The 21,382-nt window shown below is 42.6% G+C and overlaps 4 protein-coding genes across 4 annotated transcripts; all 4 read left to right on the top strand.

The window, feature by feature from the left end:
* The first annotated feature begins 12,625 nt into the window (after positions 1 to 12,625).
* Positions 12,626 to 13,517, top strand: LOC145950874 (putative glutathione S-transferase parC). Its single transcript, XM_083062720.1, has 2 exons — positions 12,626 to 12,996; positions 13,164 to 13,517. Exons 1-2 carry the CDS (start codon positions 12,682 to 12,684, stop codon positions 13,500 to 13,502), a joined length of 654 nt encoding a protein of 217 aa, XP_082918846.1. The 5' UTR covers positions 12,626 to 12,681; the 3' UTR covers positions 13,503 to 13,517.
* A 1,196-nt stretch (positions 13,518 to 14,713) lies between these two features.
* LOC145950417 (uncharacterized) lies at positions 14,714 to 15,190 on the top strand. Its single transcript, XM_083061503.1, has 2 exons — positions 14,714 to 14,799; positions 14,851 to 15,190. Exons 1-2 carry the CDS (start codon positions 14,714 to 14,716, stop codon positions 15,188 to 15,190), a joined length of 426 nt encoding a protein of 141 aa, XP_082917629.1.
* Positions 15,191 to 15,612: 422 nt separating this feature from the next.
* On the top strand, positions 15,613 to 17,254 carry LOC145950418 (uncharacterized). Its single transcript, XM_083061504.1, has 3 exons — positions 15,613 to 15,697; positions 15,753 to 16,789; positions 17,081 to 17,254. The coding sequence occupies exons 1-3, from the start codon at positions 15,613 to 15,615 to the stop codon at positions 17,252 to 17,254; spliced, it is 1,296 nt and encodes a 431-aa protein (XP_082917630.1).
* Positions 17,255 to 17,587: 333 nt separating this feature from the next.
* On the top strand, positions 17,588 to 18,805 carry LOC145950419 (uncharacterized). Its single transcript, XM_083061505.1, has 2 exons — positions 17,588 to 18,096; positions 18,370 to 18,805. Exons 1-2 carry the CDS (start codon positions 17,588 to 17,590, stop codon positions 18,803 to 18,805), a joined length of 945 nt encoding a protein of 314 aa, XP_082917631.1.
* Positions 18,806 to 21,382: the final 2,577 nt, after the last annotated feature.

The raw sequence follows: 21,382 nt of genomic DNA on the forward strand, positions 1-21,382 counted from the left end.
TGATTCGTCGGAGCTTTTGTTTGACGGGTCGAAACCCTTCTTTCAATGATAACTTGTGCTCGACGATGTTAGAGTCCAAACCGGGCATATCACGGTACGACCATGCAAATACGTCCTTATATTCCCTTAACAATTGGATCAATTGTGCCCTTATTTCATCACTGATATGGGTCCCAATGTTGACCTCTTTTATCTCTTGGCCCTGCCCCAAATTCACGGTCTCCAATTTCTCTTGATACGGTTGGAGTAGACGAGCTTCTTGATTTAGCAGTCTTTGCAGATCCGGAGAGATGGTCTCCTCATCACTGTCCAACTCAACCCATTCACCCTCAACTTTCGGATCCCGGTCGGAGCGAACAATCACAGACATAATTGTTTTATTGGTTCTATTTTTGGTTTAGAATTATTAATGTTAATGAGAGAAAGGGAGAAAAGAACAAATGAGAGAATGATGTGTGAAAAATTCCTCTTTATTGATATGTATAAAAAACTGTACAAAAACCCTTATTTACATGAAAAGGGTCTCATGATCTCGGGTACTGATCATGAGTCCCAAAAAGAAAAATGTGGAGGGGCCCTATCGTGGCTTGCTCTTCTCTCTACTCCTGCTTCGGCAGAGGGTTCTTGCTCACGTCGGGCGCTGTCGAATCAAAAGTGACCCACCCAGCATCGATAAGGTCTTGGACCTTATATTTGAGAGTTCTACAGTTCTCCGTTGAATGCCCCGGTGCCCCCGAATGGTATAGACATTTGTCTTGCGGATTGTACCAATCGGGGTAAGGTGGATCAATTTTCCTTGGTGGAATGTAAGCTAGAAGATGAGCTTGTACTAGCTTCGGCAGGAGGTCGCTATATGTGGTCGGAAGTTTATCAAACTTCTTCACAGGGTTGTACTGCGACTTTCCCGACTTCAAAGCGGAGGAAGATGAAGAAATAGTTATGGCGTTGACTCCTCCCTCCTTCTTCTTCCCAAAGGTCTTCTTAGCTTTAAATGATTGGGAAGGCTTAGCTAGCTTCCCACTTTTCAGCCCTTGTTCCACTCTTTCTCCAATGGTGATGATGTCCGAGAAGAGCGTTGTCGTGTTCCCTATCATCTTGTCATAATAGGGACTAGTCAACGAGTTTATAAATAGGGACACCGTCTCCTTATCCGACAGCGGGGGCTCTATTTGTGCTGCCAATTCCCTCCATCGTTGGGCGTACGCCTTAAAGGATTCATCATTTTTCTTGCTCAAGGCTTGAAGATCGGACCTATCGGGTGTTAGGTCGATGTTATACTTGTAGCGCTTGAGAAATGCGTCGGCCAACTGCTTCCATGTAAGCACCTGATTCCCATCCAGCTGCATATACCAGTTGAGTGCGGTGTCAGCCAAGCTCTCTTGGAAGCAATGGATTAAGAGCTTTTCATTAGTGGCATATGCAGCCATCTTTCGGCAATACATGGTGAGATGACTTTTGGGGCAAGTCGATCCCACATACTTTGGGAAATCGGGCACTTTAAATTTGGGAGGGAATTGGATGTCCCTCACTAAGCACATGTCGACGGCATCTTTGATATCAAAATCATGCCCCTCCATAGCCCTCAACCGGTCCTCGAGAGCGTGGAATTGTTCTTTTGAAATCTCGGGCTCTCTAATTGTAATCCCCGCCCCAAGGGGTACAGCTTGCGGAGGCTCTTGCTCTTGCTCCTCCTCATGATGGGACTCATGGTCACTGTGTTGAGCCCCGTGTATGTTTTGGTGACGCATGAGTTCCATCATTTGCGCCATTTGCTCCTTGAGCTGTGAGAGCTCGGTTGTAAGCTTCTTGTTTTGTTCCTCCAACGCGTCCATTTTCTTGAGTTTCTGCGCGCGCGTGAGGACAGAGAGATGACCAGCCACTTTCTAAAATGAATGCTTAATCTAATTAGTTTATTTATGGAATGAATACACTCTTGACATGAGCTTGATAACCTTCCATCTTTAAGGCGCTGCCTTTTTAAGACGGAGGTTTACCACCCTCCTTGACTTATGATCTCTCCCCAACGGAGAATCTCAATAGTCATGGGTCTCTTTCACTCATGTCAAGGGGTATTGGTGAGCCTAAAATGAATGGTTATGAGGATGCATGATGTCTTATTGGTAATGATGCACATGCTCCTCACTTTTATTATATTTTTACACATGGTCTTTCCTCTCATGTCATGACATTTTTCATGCATGGGGGTCATTCTTAGACCTTATCACGAGGTTTATTATTAATGCACAAACAATGTCACATAGACCTATACACAAACAATTCACTCATCCACGAACAGTCACGAGCGAATCACGAGGTAGGGGTATCCTGCAGAAAAGTGCATATTCAAGGAGGTTCTAACTGTTCTCACCGGTCTGAGGCCCCCAAGGTGCCCCCATTATAGGGACCCAATTCCTCTCGTCGTAAGTCGATGGAAAGCTCCAACGCACTGTCGGACTCGAGTTCATGGTTTTCACCTTGAGTGATGTTTTCCGACAACGGTCTACGGGCACCTATAGACCCATTCGACAACCGGCCGTACTAACATCCACTCCCTATGGCTTTCCACTCATGCCCCCGGGTATAGAGGGAACTGTTGTGTGCAAAGGTTTGTGTGCAGTTTTTATTTCAAACAATTGCGAAATTTAAACATACAACAGTTATTAAAAGCCACATAGATAAAACATATTATCATACAAGCGAGGGGTAATGAAGTAATTTTAAACTATTATTTTAGAAATAATCCATCACTAAATGGGACTGACTCTCGAGGCTTCCCCAGTGGAGTCGCCATCTGTCGCCACCCGCCGAAACGAACCTTGGCATTCGCGACGATGGTTGGACTCTTTTTAAGTTTTGAAAGATGGTGGATTGTTAGAACGACTTATTCTCAAACTGAGACCTCATCGAACTAACAATTTTATTAAATGATTCACCAATCCATGTTAATCCCAAGCGGGACCCTCCATGGATTAGTGGTTTTCGCAAAAGGGGGTTCTTGGAGTCGCCACCAATGTTTTACTCAAAACATTGGAAAAAGAAATAAGGCAATTGATTTTCACAAATCAACTTGGCCATTACAACCAGAGTTGGGTAAGGGAGTCGGTTACGTGCGAGGAAGGTGTTAGCACCCCACAACGCCCCTTTCAGGTTCCCTATGACGGATTATTTCATGAATAATAGTGTAAAGTTACTAAATTACCCCTATTTATTAGAAACGATTATAAGTATAATATTTACATGATGAAAGCTTAAACGTGCAATGCAACAATCAAAAAGCGATAAATGAAAGCGGTAAAAGAAAGAATTTGGAAAGAAACCTTTGAAGCGTGCTTTTATAGATTCAAAAAGGAATTAGGAGGCTTTTTGGCGCTCCTTCCCACTACACGTTCGCTCGCTCCTTTCCCTAAAAATAATGTTTACTATGGAAATCAAAGAGATTTCCCTTCGACTTGTTCGAGTCTCAAGCTTCAAGGCTCATGACTCAAGAACTTAGTCGGGTTGGCTCTCAGAGAGGTTCCTAGGGCAGAGAAAAGCTCAAAAACCCAAGAATCCTCAGCCAGAGGGTCCAGAAGTATCAAAAAAGTGTGTGAGGACGTGCAAATGACGTCCTATTTATAGGATTGGGGCGCAATACGGCCTAGGAGGTCAATACGGCCCGTACTGGGTTTTTGAACTACAGTACGGCCGTATTGAATTTGGTACGGCCGTACTGAAGTTCAAAAACTTCAGTACGGCCGTATTGATTTCACTACGGCCCGTACTGAAGTTTTTTGAACTACAATACGGCCGTATTGAATTTGGTACGGCCGTACTGAAGTTCAAAAACTTCAATACGGCCGTATTGAGTTCACTACGGCCGTATTGTAGTTCAAATGGCTCAGTACGGCCGTACTGAACCTCTGGGAGGGTGTATTGAGCTCCAATCCTCGCACACCCTTATTCTAAGCTACTCTAAGACTTCTAGACCTACAAAGAATCATCCTAGGGTCTTCCAGGAGTCCTTCCGGCTGACTTTCCTTCGGTCTTCGAGAGTCTTTGAGCTTTATTTCCGACCCGGACAATTTTAGGGGTCTACATACCGGCACCGATGGCCAAAAATGACAAAAGGCACTTACGGCCCGGTTACAAAAAATAGGTAATCCTACTGTCAACGGGCCGATCCTTTAAGTAGCTGCCGAGCTTCCAGGATTACCTCCGTCGCCTTCGCCAACCACGTCAATGATCGGATCTTCATCCTCAGCTGGTTGCACGGGAGCTTGGATGGAAATACCGTGACGAGGGGCCTCGGCATCGGGTTGAGCCCCTTGGGGGAATTCAGAATAGCTCATAAACTTGCCGCCTAAAAAGTCCCGGCCAACATCGAACTGAAAGTCAGCCGGAACCTCGTAAAAGTGATAAGCCTGCTTGACCGCATGCCGGAAGCCGGCATCATGTTGCTCAAGTATCTCCTCGGTAGCTTCGGCTTCGAACTTTGCGGTTGCCTCTTTCAACCGAGCAATCTCGTTCGTTGACGAGACAACGTCGGCCTTCATTCTTTGTACGACCAACTTCAAGTCGTCGGCCTCCCTTCGGTGGGCGTCGGCAAGCCTTTTTAATTCTTCAGCCGACTCAGTTAACTTGGCGTTCGCAGCCAACGCCTCTTTCACTGTGGCCTCGGCCTCCTTGAGTCGGCCATGGATCCTTTCCTCGGACACGGCATGCCTGTTCATGACATGCTTCGCAAAAAGGGAGGTCTGAGTATCGAGTTCGCAAAATAGCTTATATGCGGCCTCGGCAGACATGCCCTCCAAGTATTGCAGTCCACCCCTAGTAGCAAGATCCAAACCGACCAAATTTTTGGTCTGCACGTTCGGGGCAAGGAAGTTGGAGCCGGCGACAACAGCTGGGATAGCGAAGTTGCCGCAACCCGATTGCTCCAAAGACAGCTGCCTGGCCCGCTTGGTCGAAGAGCTCGGCCTCTCCAGCTCTATATTGTGCTCGGCCGCCCTCACTCGGGAGGTGCTTCCTTTCTTTTTGGGGTCGGCGGCAGGAATCAGCACATGGGAAGGCTTATCCCGAGCCATCTTCAGAGCCGACCGCGCCGGGGGAACCTGCCCACTAGCCTTTGCATCCTTCGCCCTCTTCGCGAGCATGGCGGTCACGTCTAGTTTACCTCCGACCATTAAACCTGCAACGAAGTAAATCTTAACATCAATTTAAAAACTGATTAAGTAACCGAATCCTAGAACGCATACCTAGCAAGGCCGTCTCAAAATGAGACGTTTCAAAAATGTCCAAAAGGCCTCGGACAGGCAAGCCTTTCGGTAGCTGATCTAACAGGTCCACGATCTCCTTGTCCTCGGCAGGGAGTTTAGACGCCGACATCGCTTCGTAACGCGTCGGGCGCTTCGTCCAATAAAAGGGAAATAGCGGTTCGCCTTCTCGGTCATAAAAGCAATTCTTCATCTCCGACCCCCAGCGAACCTTGAAGAACCCATCTTTAAACCCTTTGTAGGAAGAAGTGAAGGCTCGGAGAAATCCTCGCTTCGGCACCCGAGACAATGACACCCACTTTGCCGGTTTACTCGGGCGACTGGTATAGTAGTAAAGGAAAGCCAGGGGTCGGGGAGTCAAACCCAAACACAAGCATAGATTCTGAAACGCCTGCATCGCGGCCCAGGCATTCGGGTGCAATTGAGTCGGTGCCACGTTGAGCACTCGGAGAACCCCTATTTGAAAATCGTCAAAGGGTAGTTGAACACCGAGGTCTTCGAACCAGCACATGTAGGCGTAGAAGTAATCGTCCTCATCGTCCCCCGACTCCAAAAACACGAAGTCAGTCTCCGGCCCGTCGTCCATGCATGCCTCAGCAAGTAGGGGAAACTGATCCTCCCCACTCCCGAAACAGTTCTCCAAAGAGACAAATGTGTCTAACAGCCCCTGGTCGGACAACTTTGAAAGATAAATGCCGACCTCCCCGTCGACCCACTCGTAACGAGGAATCTCCACAGTTCCGTAGTCGATCCGTGCCCTTACCCGAGTACTCGGTCCAACAGCTCTCTTGCCTCGTGCATCGCCGACCACCTCCAGTTCGTCCCCGCTTATATCAACTTGCAACGCTTGCAGGTCCGGTTGACTGACTTGGCCTAAACCTCGGTCATCCACCTCGGTTGCCCGTGCCAAGGCCACGGCCAATGTTGTCGGAGGCGATACCTCGACCACCTCATCCCCGCTATCCTCTTGTTCGGGGCGATCGGAAGGGAAGACAACTTCGCATTGCAGCGGTGGTAACCTCGATATTTCACTTGAAGTCGACCCCTCTTTGTCTGGTGAAGCGCCCGACGCTTCCGAAGACGTCCAACTCCTAGCCGAATCGTAACCTTTATCCATTTATTGCTAAAATTAAAGAATACAAAATTTTACCTTGCTCGGGTTGTTCGGAAGAATATGATCTTGGGAGAGCTCGGAAAATTTACAGCGCGTAAATTTTCACATCAACACCCCTATTTATAGGCAAGGTAAATCGGGGGAGGTGAAAAGACGCCCTCGGGCCACAACCGTTCGATCTACATTATCCAACGGCCCAGATTTAGTAACCGTTGGGCCCGTAACCGCTAGGGCCAACGTGGCAAGCCACACCTGCCGAGGCCTCGGTCTAAGTCATCAAGATTCAAAGCCCCAGCGCAGGATCTCACGTCCAAGCCCTCCGCTCGACCTCACATGGCCAAGGTCTCGGCCTCACATGGCTAAGGTCTCGGCCTAGACCGCCAATAAAAGGCCTCAGCCTGACCTCACATGGCTAAGGTCTCAGCCTAGACCGCCTCCAAAAGGCCTCGACTTGACCTTATATGGTTGAGGTCTCGGCCTAGACCGCCTCCAAAAGGCCTCGACTTGACCTCATATGGCTGAGGTCTCGGCCTAGACCGCCAATAAAAGGCCTCGGCCTGACCTCACATGGCTAAGGTCTCGGCCTAGACCGCCTCCAAAAGGCCTCGACTTGACCTCATATGGCTGAGGTCTCGGCCTAGACCGCCCCCAAAGGGCATCGACTTGACCTCACATGGCTGAGGTCTCGGCCTAGACATCGCGTGCAAAAGACCTCAGCTAGAGCTCATGGTCAAGGTCGGCCCAAGCATCATCAAGACGGCATCGAGATACGCTTATACCAACCCTTATTCCTCAGCAACGAATACCACGTCACCATCTTCTTTGTACCGTCTTCGTCTTTTCTCATCCTTGACGCTGCGGGGGTTGTATACCGTATGGTGGCCGAATCGCCCGAATACCAGAGACCGTCGCTTATGCCGAGTACCCGAGCCCGCCGACCACCCCCAGATGGGGCGAAACGGGTCGGCGGAGTCGGCCGAGTATGTCGGCATCATCTAGATGGTTACAGAGAGATTAATTAACATAATGCACAGGATTAGACCCCTAATTTTCCGGGGCCCAGTCCCTAATTGCAGTCCAATAAGAACTACTATAAATAGGACCCCAACGAGGTATGTAATTAATTCTGAACTACCGCATTTATTACGCCGAGCACTAACTTGAGCGTCGGAGTGTCTTTGCAGGCACACCCCCCCCTTTCTGCTTCGGACTGCCTGGATTGGAACGAGAAAACTGAGACCGAAGATCCAACCCGTCACAACAAAGATAATTGAAGTGTGTATCCTAACACAGGAACATGAATGAATATCATTTCTCAAGAGTCATGTGCTTAAACTTTGAACTTCAATAAAACTATGTCTAAATGGGTCCAATAATATGTTTAGAAGTTCATATAAAATGAGAGTGAATAAAAATAAACTTACAGTTTTTCCAAAAGCTTGTTAGTCATATCAATCCAAAAAGGACCCTTTGGGTTCATCTGTTTCAATAATTTTACTAATTTCTGAACCATTTGGCATAAACTTGAATATCTATTCATATTTCCACCTTCCTAGCCCAGAGGCAAAAATATAAAATGTACCAGCTAAAAGCTAATCGAAAATAAAGGAAATTACATGGCCTTAGAAAATATAAATAATAAATACCATGAATTATGCATAATATTTTCTACCATGAATGTGATAGCATTACATTAACAGATTTTACCTTCCTCAAAATAAGCTTCTTTTCATGAAACCTTAGCTTTCTTATTGTTTTTAACTTTCATCAGAATACACACAACCAAATAATCAATGAAGGACATCTTCACAATATTAGACAGAATATCCAACAATTTTTTAGCATACTATAGTACAGTCTAAAGCATGCAACACAGTCATCTGCATGAAAATCAACCAAGAACATACTCAAGCTTGAACTAGTGAGGGTGGTTTTCAGTCTTTTGACCAAGAAAAATAGGTGACATATGGAGTTAAAACATTTTAGATTAAAAAAAAAAGGATGTCAATGTTAATAAACAACTCATTTTAGTTGAAACATGCAAAATGATCCCTTCTTATTTGCCCACAAAAAAGTATTAACCATCAAGAGGGACACAAAAAAGAAAAGAAAATAGGAAAGTTGTAAACTTCAAATCAAGTACATATTTCTACAAAATTAATGCAAAAAAAAAAAAGATTTGTGAAACGACATAATTAGGCTCACTCTAAAAGTAACACATCTTTAATCAAGGGAATTCAGGGCCTGAATTGGATAGTGAAAGAAGCTAAAAGTGTTGTGGCTACAAAAGCATGAATAGAGAGAGAGAGAAAGACAATAAGACACTTGTTCTAGTTTCATAAAAGAAATTATTTACTCTGAAGTGAGCCAAAATCGACGTTCTAGAAGACGCTAAAATAATAACAAGTATTTTTAAAAATGGGTCACTTTATGGGCCTCATCATGGTTAACATCTTTTGCGGGCTTCACTAGCAAAAGAAGTTGACAGAAATAGAAGTACAATTATTATACAATTTAAAAATGACTTTTCTTTAAATATACCTTCATTGATGTTTCATGTCTCTATTAAAAATTAATGTACAAGTATAATTATTATACAATTTAAAAATGACTTATCATTAAATATACTTTCATTGATGATTCATGTCTCTATTAAAAATTAATAGAGTCGAGATATATCGTATTTTTATTAAAAATAAAATTAAAATTAAAATTAAATAATAAAAATATATTGATATGATTGGTATTGTAATTGATTATTGAGTTTGATAAAAGTATAATTTTTTTTAATATTTTTAATAATAAAAAAGTATAATAATCTATCAATATAGAAATGAAGGTAGTTATTAAAAGAGATATTCACTTTATATATTAGTAATTAGTAATAAAATAAAGGAAATAAGTTATACAATAAATATTTTCTTCCATAACTTCACTCCACCATATTTTTATATACAAGTTTTATAAAATTAAATTAAATTTCTATATTTTTATATAATTATATAATAGAATAATCTATTAATGTAAGAAACTATAACGATATCATAAAATATTAATCAAATTAATTTTAAATGATTTCAATTTTAAAGTAAAAATAATTATAAAACTTACATAAAAATAAATATGATTATATGCTAAAAAAGTAATGAATGTTAGGAGGGGAAAATAGCTCATTAGCGAAGTGAACAACTCTTACAACAACTTTTTTCTCTCTAAAATATCATAAATAGTAATTATATAAATTATTATTAATTATTATGTTAATATAAGAAATGTAATTAAACATAATTTTACATTAAAAAAAATGTTAATATTTTTATGTAAATATTTTTAAAGTAAAATATTCAAAAATTTCTAACCTAAAAAATTTTCATCTAAAATAATATTCTTATAAAATAAAAATAATAATGAATTAATATTGTAAATTGTAACAATATCTTAAAACATTAATTACATTAATTATTAATTATTTTGGTTTTAAAATAAATTTAAATGAAAAAATACATATAAAATTAGTATATATAAAAGAAATAACTTCTTTCACAACTATTTTTCTCAAAAATTCATTAATTACATTAATTTTAAATTATTGTATTTTTAAAGTAAAACTAATTATAAAATTTACATAGGAAATAATTGTGATTATTTGCTAAAAATAATGTATTCTTTATCTTTGATAGATCAAATTACTTATCAACGTAGAGTAGCAAAGCGAGAATAGTAGAAAGCAAAGTCATCATGCACGCGAGAATGCAGTCCTTTTCAGTTCCTTTTCTGTGAAATTTGATATCTTTATCTTGTTTTCATACTTTTATACACTTTTAACAGAACGTGACAATACAATTTTCAATATGTTAAGGTATAAAACATTCATTTGAACATTTAAACTTATTAATCATAATAAATAATATTGTTAGTTATAGTTTGTATGTCTTGTCTGATTAGTTTCGTCTTACAAATTTTATTTTGTCTTACCTAGTCTAAAACAATGACTTTTAGAACATGTTTTCTTACTAAAAAAATATAGTGTTTGTTATCTTTAAAACTTATAAAATATGAGGGATATAAAATCATCTTTTGACTTAATATTGTTACACTTTACAATTCAACAAATGTAGTAGTAAAACATAAATTTGGCTACCTAAGACTAACATGCAAACGATGCCTAAATATATGTGGAATAATATCTATATGCATAAAATTTCATCAACATCTAAAATAATCCCTCCATTTTTTTTTCATAGTCGTTTAAGGTTTTGCACAGGAATTAAGGAAATCATTGATATTTTAGTTTTCAAAAATATTTATTATTTACTTTCCTATTTTACTCTTTTTTTTTGCATTTTTTAGACTGTTGAACTACTTCATTAAATAGTTGTCCCTTTTTTTTGTTTTTTTATAGTATTTTGTTGGGAACATATTGCTCTTATAAATGCACATTAACTTTATATGAGGAGTTAGAGAAAAATTAGGTAGACATTAAAAATAAATACACACATTGTTCAAGAAACATGTATTAATTATCAAGGGTAAAAATGGAAGAAAAAAATTAATAACTCATTGATTTTAGTAATATGACAATGAAAAAAAAACAACAAACTCTGACAAAACGACTATGAAAAAAAAACGGAGGGAGTAATAGGTAAATCCCTCACAGGGATTACAACTATAATTATACAGTTATATAATTACAATAAACCAGTTGTCAATCAAGTAATAATATAAGAGACTAGCTACACCCAAGTAGCTATAACAACTTCGTCATCCTCCAACATGGCTTTCAACATATACTCTTCCTCCAACCTATCATTACTCTACTCCTATATCAAGTATGATCATCAAAATCCAACCACAAAAGAACATACAAGGGTAAGATTACAAAAAATATCATAACAAGTGCAAAAGTTAAATATACTACACTATCAACATCAAATCATCAACTTACAATACAACATACCACAACTCAGTATATCAATTTCATCTATGAAATTTACAACTATTCAACACAACTGTTAGAAAAGATGGATTATCCATGAATGGGACAAATTGGATACTAAATTTTTTTTCTTCTAAATCTTCTTGATTTAAAAACTTTTCTAAGACTTTCCAATGGAGCATATTGATATATAGCTATTTATAGGTTTTGGTATTGAGATATCTTGTGCATTCAATGTCAGATTTTGGATTTGAGAATCAACATGTAAGTATTTATAATTATTGGGTCAAGTCTAATATGTAAGTGTATTAAGTTTTTTATACGAGTCTAATTTATTTAATATCTGTGATAAATGGATATTAAGTTGGAGTTTCAAAAATTGAAAGGAAAGAATTCCATTAGACTTCTTTCATTAGACTCTTATAAGTTCTATGACTATCATTAATATTTTGCTCCATCTAAAAAGTAGTAATGTCATAAAAGAATTTTGATGAAAGAGTTATTCTTAACGTACATAGCTAAATATATAACTATTATTGTGATAACAAATTTACCAAAAAAAATATAAAAAAAATAAGTGATTTATGATAATCAATAAACTTTAATTTAATATTTTAAATTTTAGTATTGATCTACGTATATAATTCTATCATAATTTTCCCAATGTCACAGTAAAACAAGTTATGTGCAGATTTATCCATATAAGACGAGAACTTACTTATCAATTACTACACTGCGGGCTTTGAATAATTTATTTTTCAAAAAAATAAATAAATAAATACTCACAGAAAAAGAAAATAAGAAAAAAAGTGAAATAGATTTCTTTAAAAGTTAAAATCGATTTAAATGAAAATTAATTTATAAAAATTTTCTCATGTCTTCTATAAAATTTGTTCTAATTTATTTCTAAGTTAATTTTAGTTAAAAAAATCATTTTATGTACTTTATTTTTATTTTTGAAATATTTAAAGACAAGCTTATTTAAAGATGTCCAAAATAATTACTTCTTCTGTTAACTACTATAAATTGCATACTATAGAAAGATGTTCTAAGTAATTAAACCTTTGAATATGACGTAAGAAATGACATCAATTTAAAGTCATGAATCATTTTCAAAGCAATGAAGCTGAATTGACTACTATATGCATTACATATAAATTTATTACTTCTTTACCTTCATGCAAAGTTGGTATATATATAAACAATTTTGGGGTGACGTAAGCAGTGACCACAACTTAAATGACCAAATCAATGACACCCTTAAGGTTCTTGCATATAAATTTACATATCCGAGGTAATATCTTCGTAACCCTATCTAACTATTCCATAGCCTTGCTTCAATTAGTAGTTTTTTTTTTCTTTCACGTGATTAGTTGAGAATGGCAGAAGAGGTGGTTTTGTTGGATATACATGCTAGTATGTTTGGTATGAGAGTTAGGATTGCATTGGCAGAAAAAGGTGTTAAGTATGTGTATAAGGAAGAAAGCATAGGGAACAAGAGTCCTTTGTTTCTTAAGAACAACCCCATTCACAAGCAAACTCCAGTTCTAATTCACAATGGAAAACCCATTTGTGAGTCTCTCAATATTGTTGAGTATATTGATGAGTTTTGGAAGGACAAAGCTCCATTATTGCCCTCTCATCCTTATCATAGAGCTCAAGCTAGGTTCTGGGCTGATTTTATTGATAAAAAGGTAGTTTTTTTTAAAAAAAAGTTAATCTGTACTACTAAATTTAACTTTTCCCTTTTTTCAAAACCTCTTGAATTGTTTCCCCAAAACAAGTATTTGTCTAATGATGAAATTGTCTTAAATGAGTTATTTACATTAACTAATGTCTATGGAAAGTATTTATGACGCAGGTGCAAGAAGCTGGGAGTGAGTTATGGGCCTCAAAGGTAGATCAACAGGAGAAGGCCCGGAAGGAATTGAAGGAAAGGTTGAAGCAACTAGAAGAGGTTCTTGGAGACAAGCCATATTTTGGGGGTGACTCATTTGGGTTTCTTGATGTTGCTTTAATCCCTTTCCATCAATGCTTTTATGCTTATGAGATAGTGGGTAGATTCAAATTGGACTGTCCCAAACTCATAGCATGGGCCAAGAGATGTTTGCAGAGGGAAAGTGTGTCCACATCCCTTGCTAGTGAAAAGGACATCTATGAGTTTATTTTGGACTATAGGAAAAGTCATGGGTTGGACTAGGAGACATCATGGGATACAAACTTGAGCATGAATTATACGTAGTAAGAACTAAGGAATATGTGGAATCTGTTAAAGATCAACTAATTGATAAGAAATTTTATGTTTAAATTTTATTATTGTTATTTTACAAGAGAATGTGTTTGTACCAAATAAATTAGGAATATATGTGTTTGCACTTTTATTTTTTATTTTCATTGTGAGACAAGGTCAATATTAGTCAAATATGGAATTTCAAAGTTGGTATGTCATATGTAACGACCCGCCATAGTCTCTACACTTTGTGGAATCGCACTACTACTAGCAAATTAAGAGAAATATTAAGCTGGATAACTCATACATACAGGTATAGGTAAGAATAAAAATAACTAAGTTTCTGTATACAAAATAGAACACCATTGTACTATTCGTACCGCTAAGCCAAGCTCGAAGCTCGGCATCACAGCGTAGATCGGCATCGGACGCGCGCTATACAATATCAGCCAAGACAAAGCCCACTATCTGAACCAGTCACAACCGACCTCAGGCCCAAGGCCCAGATAAACCCTAATTCACACTAAGGTACGTGCATTACTTATGCGAGACCCATACATCCACAAACACTAACTTTAGCATCAGAGTCTCTTTTGCAGGTACCACCCCACTTTGGAACAGCAAGCATACCCAGCGAATGAGGCTCACCAATCTTGCCCAGCAGATCGTCCCTACGACTGATCTCCGGTAAGAACATTTGGCTCCCATCGTGGGGCCGATCAAGACATCTCTTATCGGCCACGCTTATGGTTTTCACCCGAAGCCATAGTAGACGAGCAGTAGACGACCTAGATCGCGCAACAAGAATGGAAGGTGAAGCAACATCAAGGAGACTGGTCGAACAGGTCGAGCAAATACGGCAACAACACACCGTCGACCTGGAGAACATCCGTGCTAGGCATGAAACTGACCTAGCGGCGTTGCGTGCCAAGAACGAGCGCATTCGCGCCCAGCTTCCTCGGCGCCCTTCTGATCAACCCCCTCAACCGAGTAATCAAAACGAGGAAGAGGGGCACTCGATTTCCCAGCCACCAACTGCACCCAGGGCACCGACCCATAGGTCTACTATACATCGGTCACACGTGCCGACGAACAGGTCAGACCATGAAGTCAGCATTGCGCCCGCCCAAGTCCCAGGGCATAGGACGAGCATCCACCGCCACCCTTTCGTTGACGGCATCATGGAGACGCCCTTGCCTTTTAGATGGAAGCCTCTCAACATCGACTGTTACGATGGCACTGCCGACCTAGATGAGCATGTCGATCTGTACATCACAAAGGTAAACCTATACACTAATGAGGATGCTATTCTGTGTAGGGTTTTTCTGACCTCGCTCAAGGGAGCAATACTCGCCTGGTATACTCAATTGTCGGCGGGGTCAATTGACAACTTCAACACTCTGGTGAGGCGATTCACGGCACAATATGCAACGAGTCGGCTTCACCACATCACGTCAGCCGCCTTGGCCAGCCTCAAACAGGGCGACGAAAAACCGTTGAGGGCGTTCATGGAGCGCTTTGCTAGCACCTCGGTCAAGATCTGCAACCTAAATCTCGAGGTCGCCCTTCACGCCATGCTCATGGAGCTTAAGCCAGGACCTTTCGTTGATAGCCTGTGTCGACGACCTCCCCAAGACATGGATGAACTCTATGCTTGAGCTACAGGCTATATTCAGATGGAAGAGCACACTGCCTTTCGCGACCAAGTTCGTGGAAAATCACAGGCGAAGCCGGACCACAGCCACAAAGATAAGATGAAAGTCACCAACAATAGCCAGTTCAAGAAGGCATCTAGGGCAAACAAAGGAGGGAGGTATGACTTCTACACCCCCCTGAATGCGCCTCGAGTACACATCCTGGAAGAGGCCAGCAACAACAATCTACTCACTCTGCCACCACCTAGACACAGTCCCAACAGTGCGGACAAATCCAAGCATTGACGGTACCATAGAAACTATGGCCACAGGATCGAGGAGTGCTGCACACTCAGAAATCGTATAGAGGAACTCGTCTAGGGGGGGCACCTCGGACAATACGTCCAACGGCAGCAAGGTCACAGAGGAGGCTACCACGAACGAGGATGAGGACGAGGCCGAGGTTCCAGGACTCGCACAGACCAACCCTCCGGTTTTCAGCAAAACACTCGCGGTGCGGTGCAGGCCGAGGTAAGTCAAGATACAAGGTTAGCTCCCTTGCGAGGAGTTATCAATACAATTGCAGGTGGCTTTGTAGGGGGAGGCTCTAGTAGCTCGGCGCGTAAACGACATTTGCGCAGCATCAACAACGTCCATTCTGCCACCTCGGCCCCGCACCACAACACATCACCAATCACCTTCACCAACAATGACTACACTGGCATCTGTCCAAACCAGGATGATCCCACGGTCATCGCTGTAGAAGTTGCCAACTGGGAAGTCCACAAGATGCTGATCGACCAAGGAAGCTCGGCTGACATCCTATATTGGTCGACGTTCCTAAGGTTAGACATCCCCCACTCCCTTATCCAATCTCACATAGAACCCCTAGTCGGTTTTGTAGGTGAACAAGTTCACACTCGAGGGTACGTGGATCTGTTGACAACCTTCGGGACCCCTCCTGACTCAAGGAGGATCATGGTCAGATACCTCCTCGTGGAGGCCAACACATCCTACAACATCATCATCGGCAGACCTACACTGAACCAGCTCGGAGCCGTGGTGTCCACTCCACACCTGACAATGAAGTTCCCAGGGAGCAATGGCAAGATCATCTTCGTCAGAGCAAATCAGAAGACAGCTCGGCAATGTTATGCTGAAAGCTTGAAGGTCTCGCCATCCGAGGAGCGCCACAAAGGTGACCCTCCTATAGTACCTCACATAGCCCAGGTCGACATCACGGACCTGGACCCAAGGTCAGAATCCCAAGACGAACGACCAAGCCCCATCGACGAGCTTGATGACCTTCAAGTCAGTAAACTCCCTAGACAATGTACAAAGATAAGTCGGCAACTAAACCCAGAGTTACGACAACGGCTCGTTGAGGAGATCTCTAAAAACATCGACCTCTTCGCATGGTCAAGCGCATACATGCCAGGTATTGATCCTAATCTCATCTTTCACAGGTTAGCCATCCACAAGGAAGCTAAGCCGGTCTCCCAAAGAAAAAGGAAATTCGACAGAGAACAACGCGATGCCATCATCACTGAAACACAAAAGCTGCTAAACGCGGGTTTCATCCGTGAAGTCAGATACACCATGTGGCTGGCAAACGTGGTACTGGTAAAAAAGAACTCGGGGAAGTGGCGCATGTGTGTCGACTATACCGACCTCAACAAAGCATGCCCCAAAGACTCGTACCCCCTACCGAGTATCGACAGGTTGGTTGACGGCGCTTCCAGCCATGCTCTCCTCAGCTTCCTTGACGCATACTCGGGATACAATCAAATCATGATGTACCCACTAGATGAGGAGCATACAGCCTTCATCACCGACCATGCAAAATTTTGATATTGCATGATGCCTTTCGGCCTCAAAAATGCCGGAGCCACTTACCAGCGTCTGATGGACAAGGTATTCCAGCAGCAAATTGGAAGGAACATGGAGGTGTACGTGGATGACATGGTTGTCAAGACATTGTCAGCTGAGGCTCATGTCGCTGACTTGGCCGAGGTGTTCAGCCAGATCAAAAAACACAACATGCGCCTCAACCCAGAGAAGTGTGTTTTTGGCATTCAGGGAGGTTGATTTATGGGTTTTATGATCACCAGCAGGGGCATTGAAGCCAACCCAGAGAAGTGCAAAGCTATTATCCAGATGCAGAGTCCCTAGACTGTCAAGGACGTCCAACGCTTAGCAGGACGGTTAGTCTCCCTTTCCCGCTTCATCCCCAGGTTGGCAAAGAGAGCAGGGCTCATCTTCACCCTACTACAGAAGCCGAAGAATTTCGAATGGACTGACCAGTGTGAAGAGGCTTTCAAGAGCTTCAAAATATTCCTCACCACTCCGCCAGTCCTTTAGAGGCCGGATCATCACTCTGACCTCCTCCTCTATCTAGCTGTGGCAGAGAGCGCCATCAGCATGGTTATCGTACAAGAACACCACAAAGTGCAAATACCGATTTACTTCATCAGCCGAGTCCTTCAAGACATGGAGAAACGATATCAAATGATCGAGAAGCTCGCACTAGCACTCGTCACCGCAGCTCGGCACCTCCAGCCTTACTTTCAAACTCACCAGGTGCTCGTCAAAACAAACTACCTGATCAAGCAGATCTTGAGAAAGTCGGAGCTCGCCAGACGAATGATAGCATGGTCAGTAGAGCTGTCCGAGTTCGGCATCAAATATGAAAGTCATGGCCCCTTGAAAGCTCAATACCTGGCAGATTTTGTGGCTGAGCTCACCCCAACCTCGGCTGAAAAACAACAGGTATGGACTTTACACGTCGATGGATCCTCTAATTCTAAAGGTGGTGGTGCAGGTATCATTTTGGAGGGACCGAATAAGGTCACCATAGAGCAATCTCTCAAATTTGGCTTCAAGGTGACCAATAACCAAGCGGAGTATGAAGCGTTTCTGGTAGGGCTAAGGTTGGCTCGCGACCTCGGAGCGTAGAGAGTGAGTTGCAACAGCGACTCAAAGCTCATGGTGGAGCAACTCAGCGGGGCATACCAGACCAAGGACACCCTTCTGCAGAGGTACTTCCATGCAGCATCATAGAAGATCTCATCCTTCGACGAGTTTACAATATACCATGTGCCCCGGGAGTGGAATGCCAGAGCCGATCTCTTGTCCAAGCTCGCCAATACAAAATGCCCCGGGAAATATTGGACCATCATACAGGAGACTTTGAACTTGCCCAGCCTAGATGACAAGGTTGTCAATGCCAGTGACAGCGTAGAACGAGGATGGATGACAGGTATTTGGAACTACTTAAAGGAAGGAACTCTACTCAAAGATAAAGACGAAGCTCGGAAGATGAGGGTGAGGTCAGCCAAATTCATCATCATTGGCAACAAACTGTTCAAATGTGGCATCTCCACTCCTCTGTTGAAATGCTTAGCAGAGTTCCAGACCACCTATGTCATCGAGGAGATCCACCGGGGGATCTGTGGAATGCATTATGGGGCCCTCTCGATGGCGACCAAGGTACTCCGGGCTGGGTACTACTGGCCCACACTGAAGTCAGATTGCCAAGCTTACGTACAAAGGTGTAAGGAATGTCAACAGTTCGGCAACGTACATCGGCAACCACCTGAACATCTCCACCAGATGATGTCACCGTGGTCTTTCGCCTAGTGTGGAATGGACATCCTCGGACCATTTCCTCCTGCAAAGGGTCAACTTAAATTCCTCCTAGTGGCAATCGACTACTTCACCAAGTGGATCGAGGCGTGTTCACTTGCCAAGATCACTGCTGAGAATGTCTAGAAATTCATCTGGAAAAACATCATCTGCAGGTTTGGCATCCCGCATTCTCTCGTCACCAATAACGGCAGACAGTTCATCTCATAGAGCTTCGTAGACTTTCTCCGAGAGCTCGGAATCAAACATCTCCCAACCTCGGTGGAGCCTCCCCAAACTAATGGCCAAGCCGAAGCCACGAACAAAGTAATACTCCGAGAACTCAAGAAGCGGCTAGGAAGCGCCAAGGGACAATGGGTCGACGAGCTCCCTAGCATCCTCTAGGCATACCACTGTACCCCCCAGTCAACAACGCAGGAAACGCCTTACAAGATGACCTTCAGAGCCGATGCCATGATCTCCGTGGAGGTCGGCGAGACGTCTCATCGACGTTGTGCCTTCGACAATGAGCAAAACACTCAAGAAGTGGCGGTCAACCTCGACCTGATTAACGAGCTTAGAGAGGAAGCTCGGATCCATGAAGAAGCATGCAAACTCTGAGCTTCCAGAAGATATAACACATGAGTCCGACCTCGCTCTTTCCGGGTCGGCGACCTGGTATGGCGACTACTAGGAGAAGCACGAAGAGACTTGTCATAAGGGAAGCTCACGCCTAACTGGGATGGCCCATTTCGAATCACAGAAGATTTAGAAAATGGGGCGTATCGACTAGAGGAGCTCAGCGGCAAAGCCATCCCACGAACTTGGAATGCCATGCATCTCAAGTTTTACTTTAGCTGAAAATGTACAAATGGGTTGTGCACTCTTTTCCCGACTCAGTCTTTTGTCCCAAAAAATAGAAAAATGGGTTTTGGCTAAGAGGGTTTTTAACGAGGCATACCCACAATATCAATAAAATGATTCATTCCACCCAACACTTCTCAATTTTACACCGCTTTGGAACAAATTATACCCTATTAAGCTAAGGTCGAATTCGAACCTTGGTGTAAATTACTTTACGCTAAGCCAAGGTCGAGTTCGAACTTCGGTGCAAATTACTCTATGTTAAGCTAAGGTCGAATTCAAACCTTGGTACAAATTACTTTACGCTAAGCCAGGGTTGAGTTCGAACCTTGGTACGAATTACTCTATGTTAAGCTAAGGTCGAATTCGAACATTGATGCAAATTACTCTATGTTAAGCCAAGGTCGAATTCGAACCTTGGTGCGAATTACTTTATGTTAAGCCAAGGTCGAATTCGAACCTCGGCGCGAATTACTTTACGATAAGCCAAGGTCGAATTCAAACCTTGGTGCGAATTACTTTACGATAAGCCAAGGTCGAACTCAAACCTTGGTACAAACTAATTTACGTCAAGCTAGGGTCGAATTTGAACCTTGGTACGAATTACATTATGACAGACCAAGGTCGAATTCGAACCTTGATGTGAATCACATTATGCTAAGCCAAGGTCGAATTCGAACCTTGGAGCGAACTACTTTAACCTAAAACCAAGGTCGAATGCGAACCTTACCAAAACGAGGATCATCAGAAAAGCAAGACAAAAATCGCAAATGAAAAAAGCAAATTATATACATAAACGAGTTCTTCAACACAAAATCCAAGTTCAGAAAGCGAGAAAAATAGAAAAATAAACTAAGTTATTACAAAAACAGCGGCCTAGGCAGTGGTATTCTCACTCGAGCTATCAGGGAGGTCGTCTTCCTTCACAAGCCGCCCAGCTCGCACCTCTTTCTCCACATGCATAGCAGAAAGGTCGACCTTAGGTGCAAGCAACCTTGCCTGACGAGCTGCCTTGACAAAGCCCTTTTTATGCTCCATCAAAATAGCTCGCTCGATCTCGACGAGCCTCCTCTCCAGCCCCGCCTTAGCCGCGGCCACCTTATCAAGGTCCGCCCTCAGAGCTACGACCTCCTCCTCCTTGCCAGCCAGCAGTACCTTATCGCAGAGGCGCCTCTCAGCTGCCTCCGCCAGCTTGGCCTTCAGCGCCAAGACCTCATCCTCCAGCGAGCGCGCTCGGCCTCGAGCAAAGTTAGCGACCTCCTACAGCTCGCCCACTTGGGCAGCATAAACTTCATTAGCCTTCAGAGAAATCTCCAAAGACTTCTGAGTTCTTGCAAGATCCCTCCTTGTGGCTTTCAACTCGGCCTCCAAGGCCTTGTTCTCCTCTTTTAAAGGATGAACTCGGCTCTTGGCACTCTCGAGCTCCCCCTGCAACTTCGACCACTTGCACCTCCAATGGTCGAAGATGATAATCGATCTCTACATGAAGACCTTCGCAGAGTCCAAGCCCTCCACTGCCCCGACCTTCTCAATAATTGCCTTGTCGGCCGAGTGGAGCGAACCTCGCGGGTAGAAGGCCTCAGCAGTCATCCCTGAACTCCACATCGAGTCCACATCAGATGACATGCTCACATGATCCAACCTCGCCAGGGGGCGAGTAACATCGAAGCGTTGTATGATGCACTACCCCTTTGGGGCCCCTAGTAGAGGTAGAGGCGGTACAGCTGC

This window comes from Cajanus cajan, chromosome 8 (assembly GCF_000230855.2).
Source record: "Cajanus cajan strain Asha chromosome 8, NIPB_CcT2T_4, whole genome shotgun sequence".
Taxonomy (NCBI): Eukaryota; Viridiplantae; Streptophyta; class Magnoliopsida; order Fabales; family Fabaceae; genus Cajanus; species Cajanus cajan.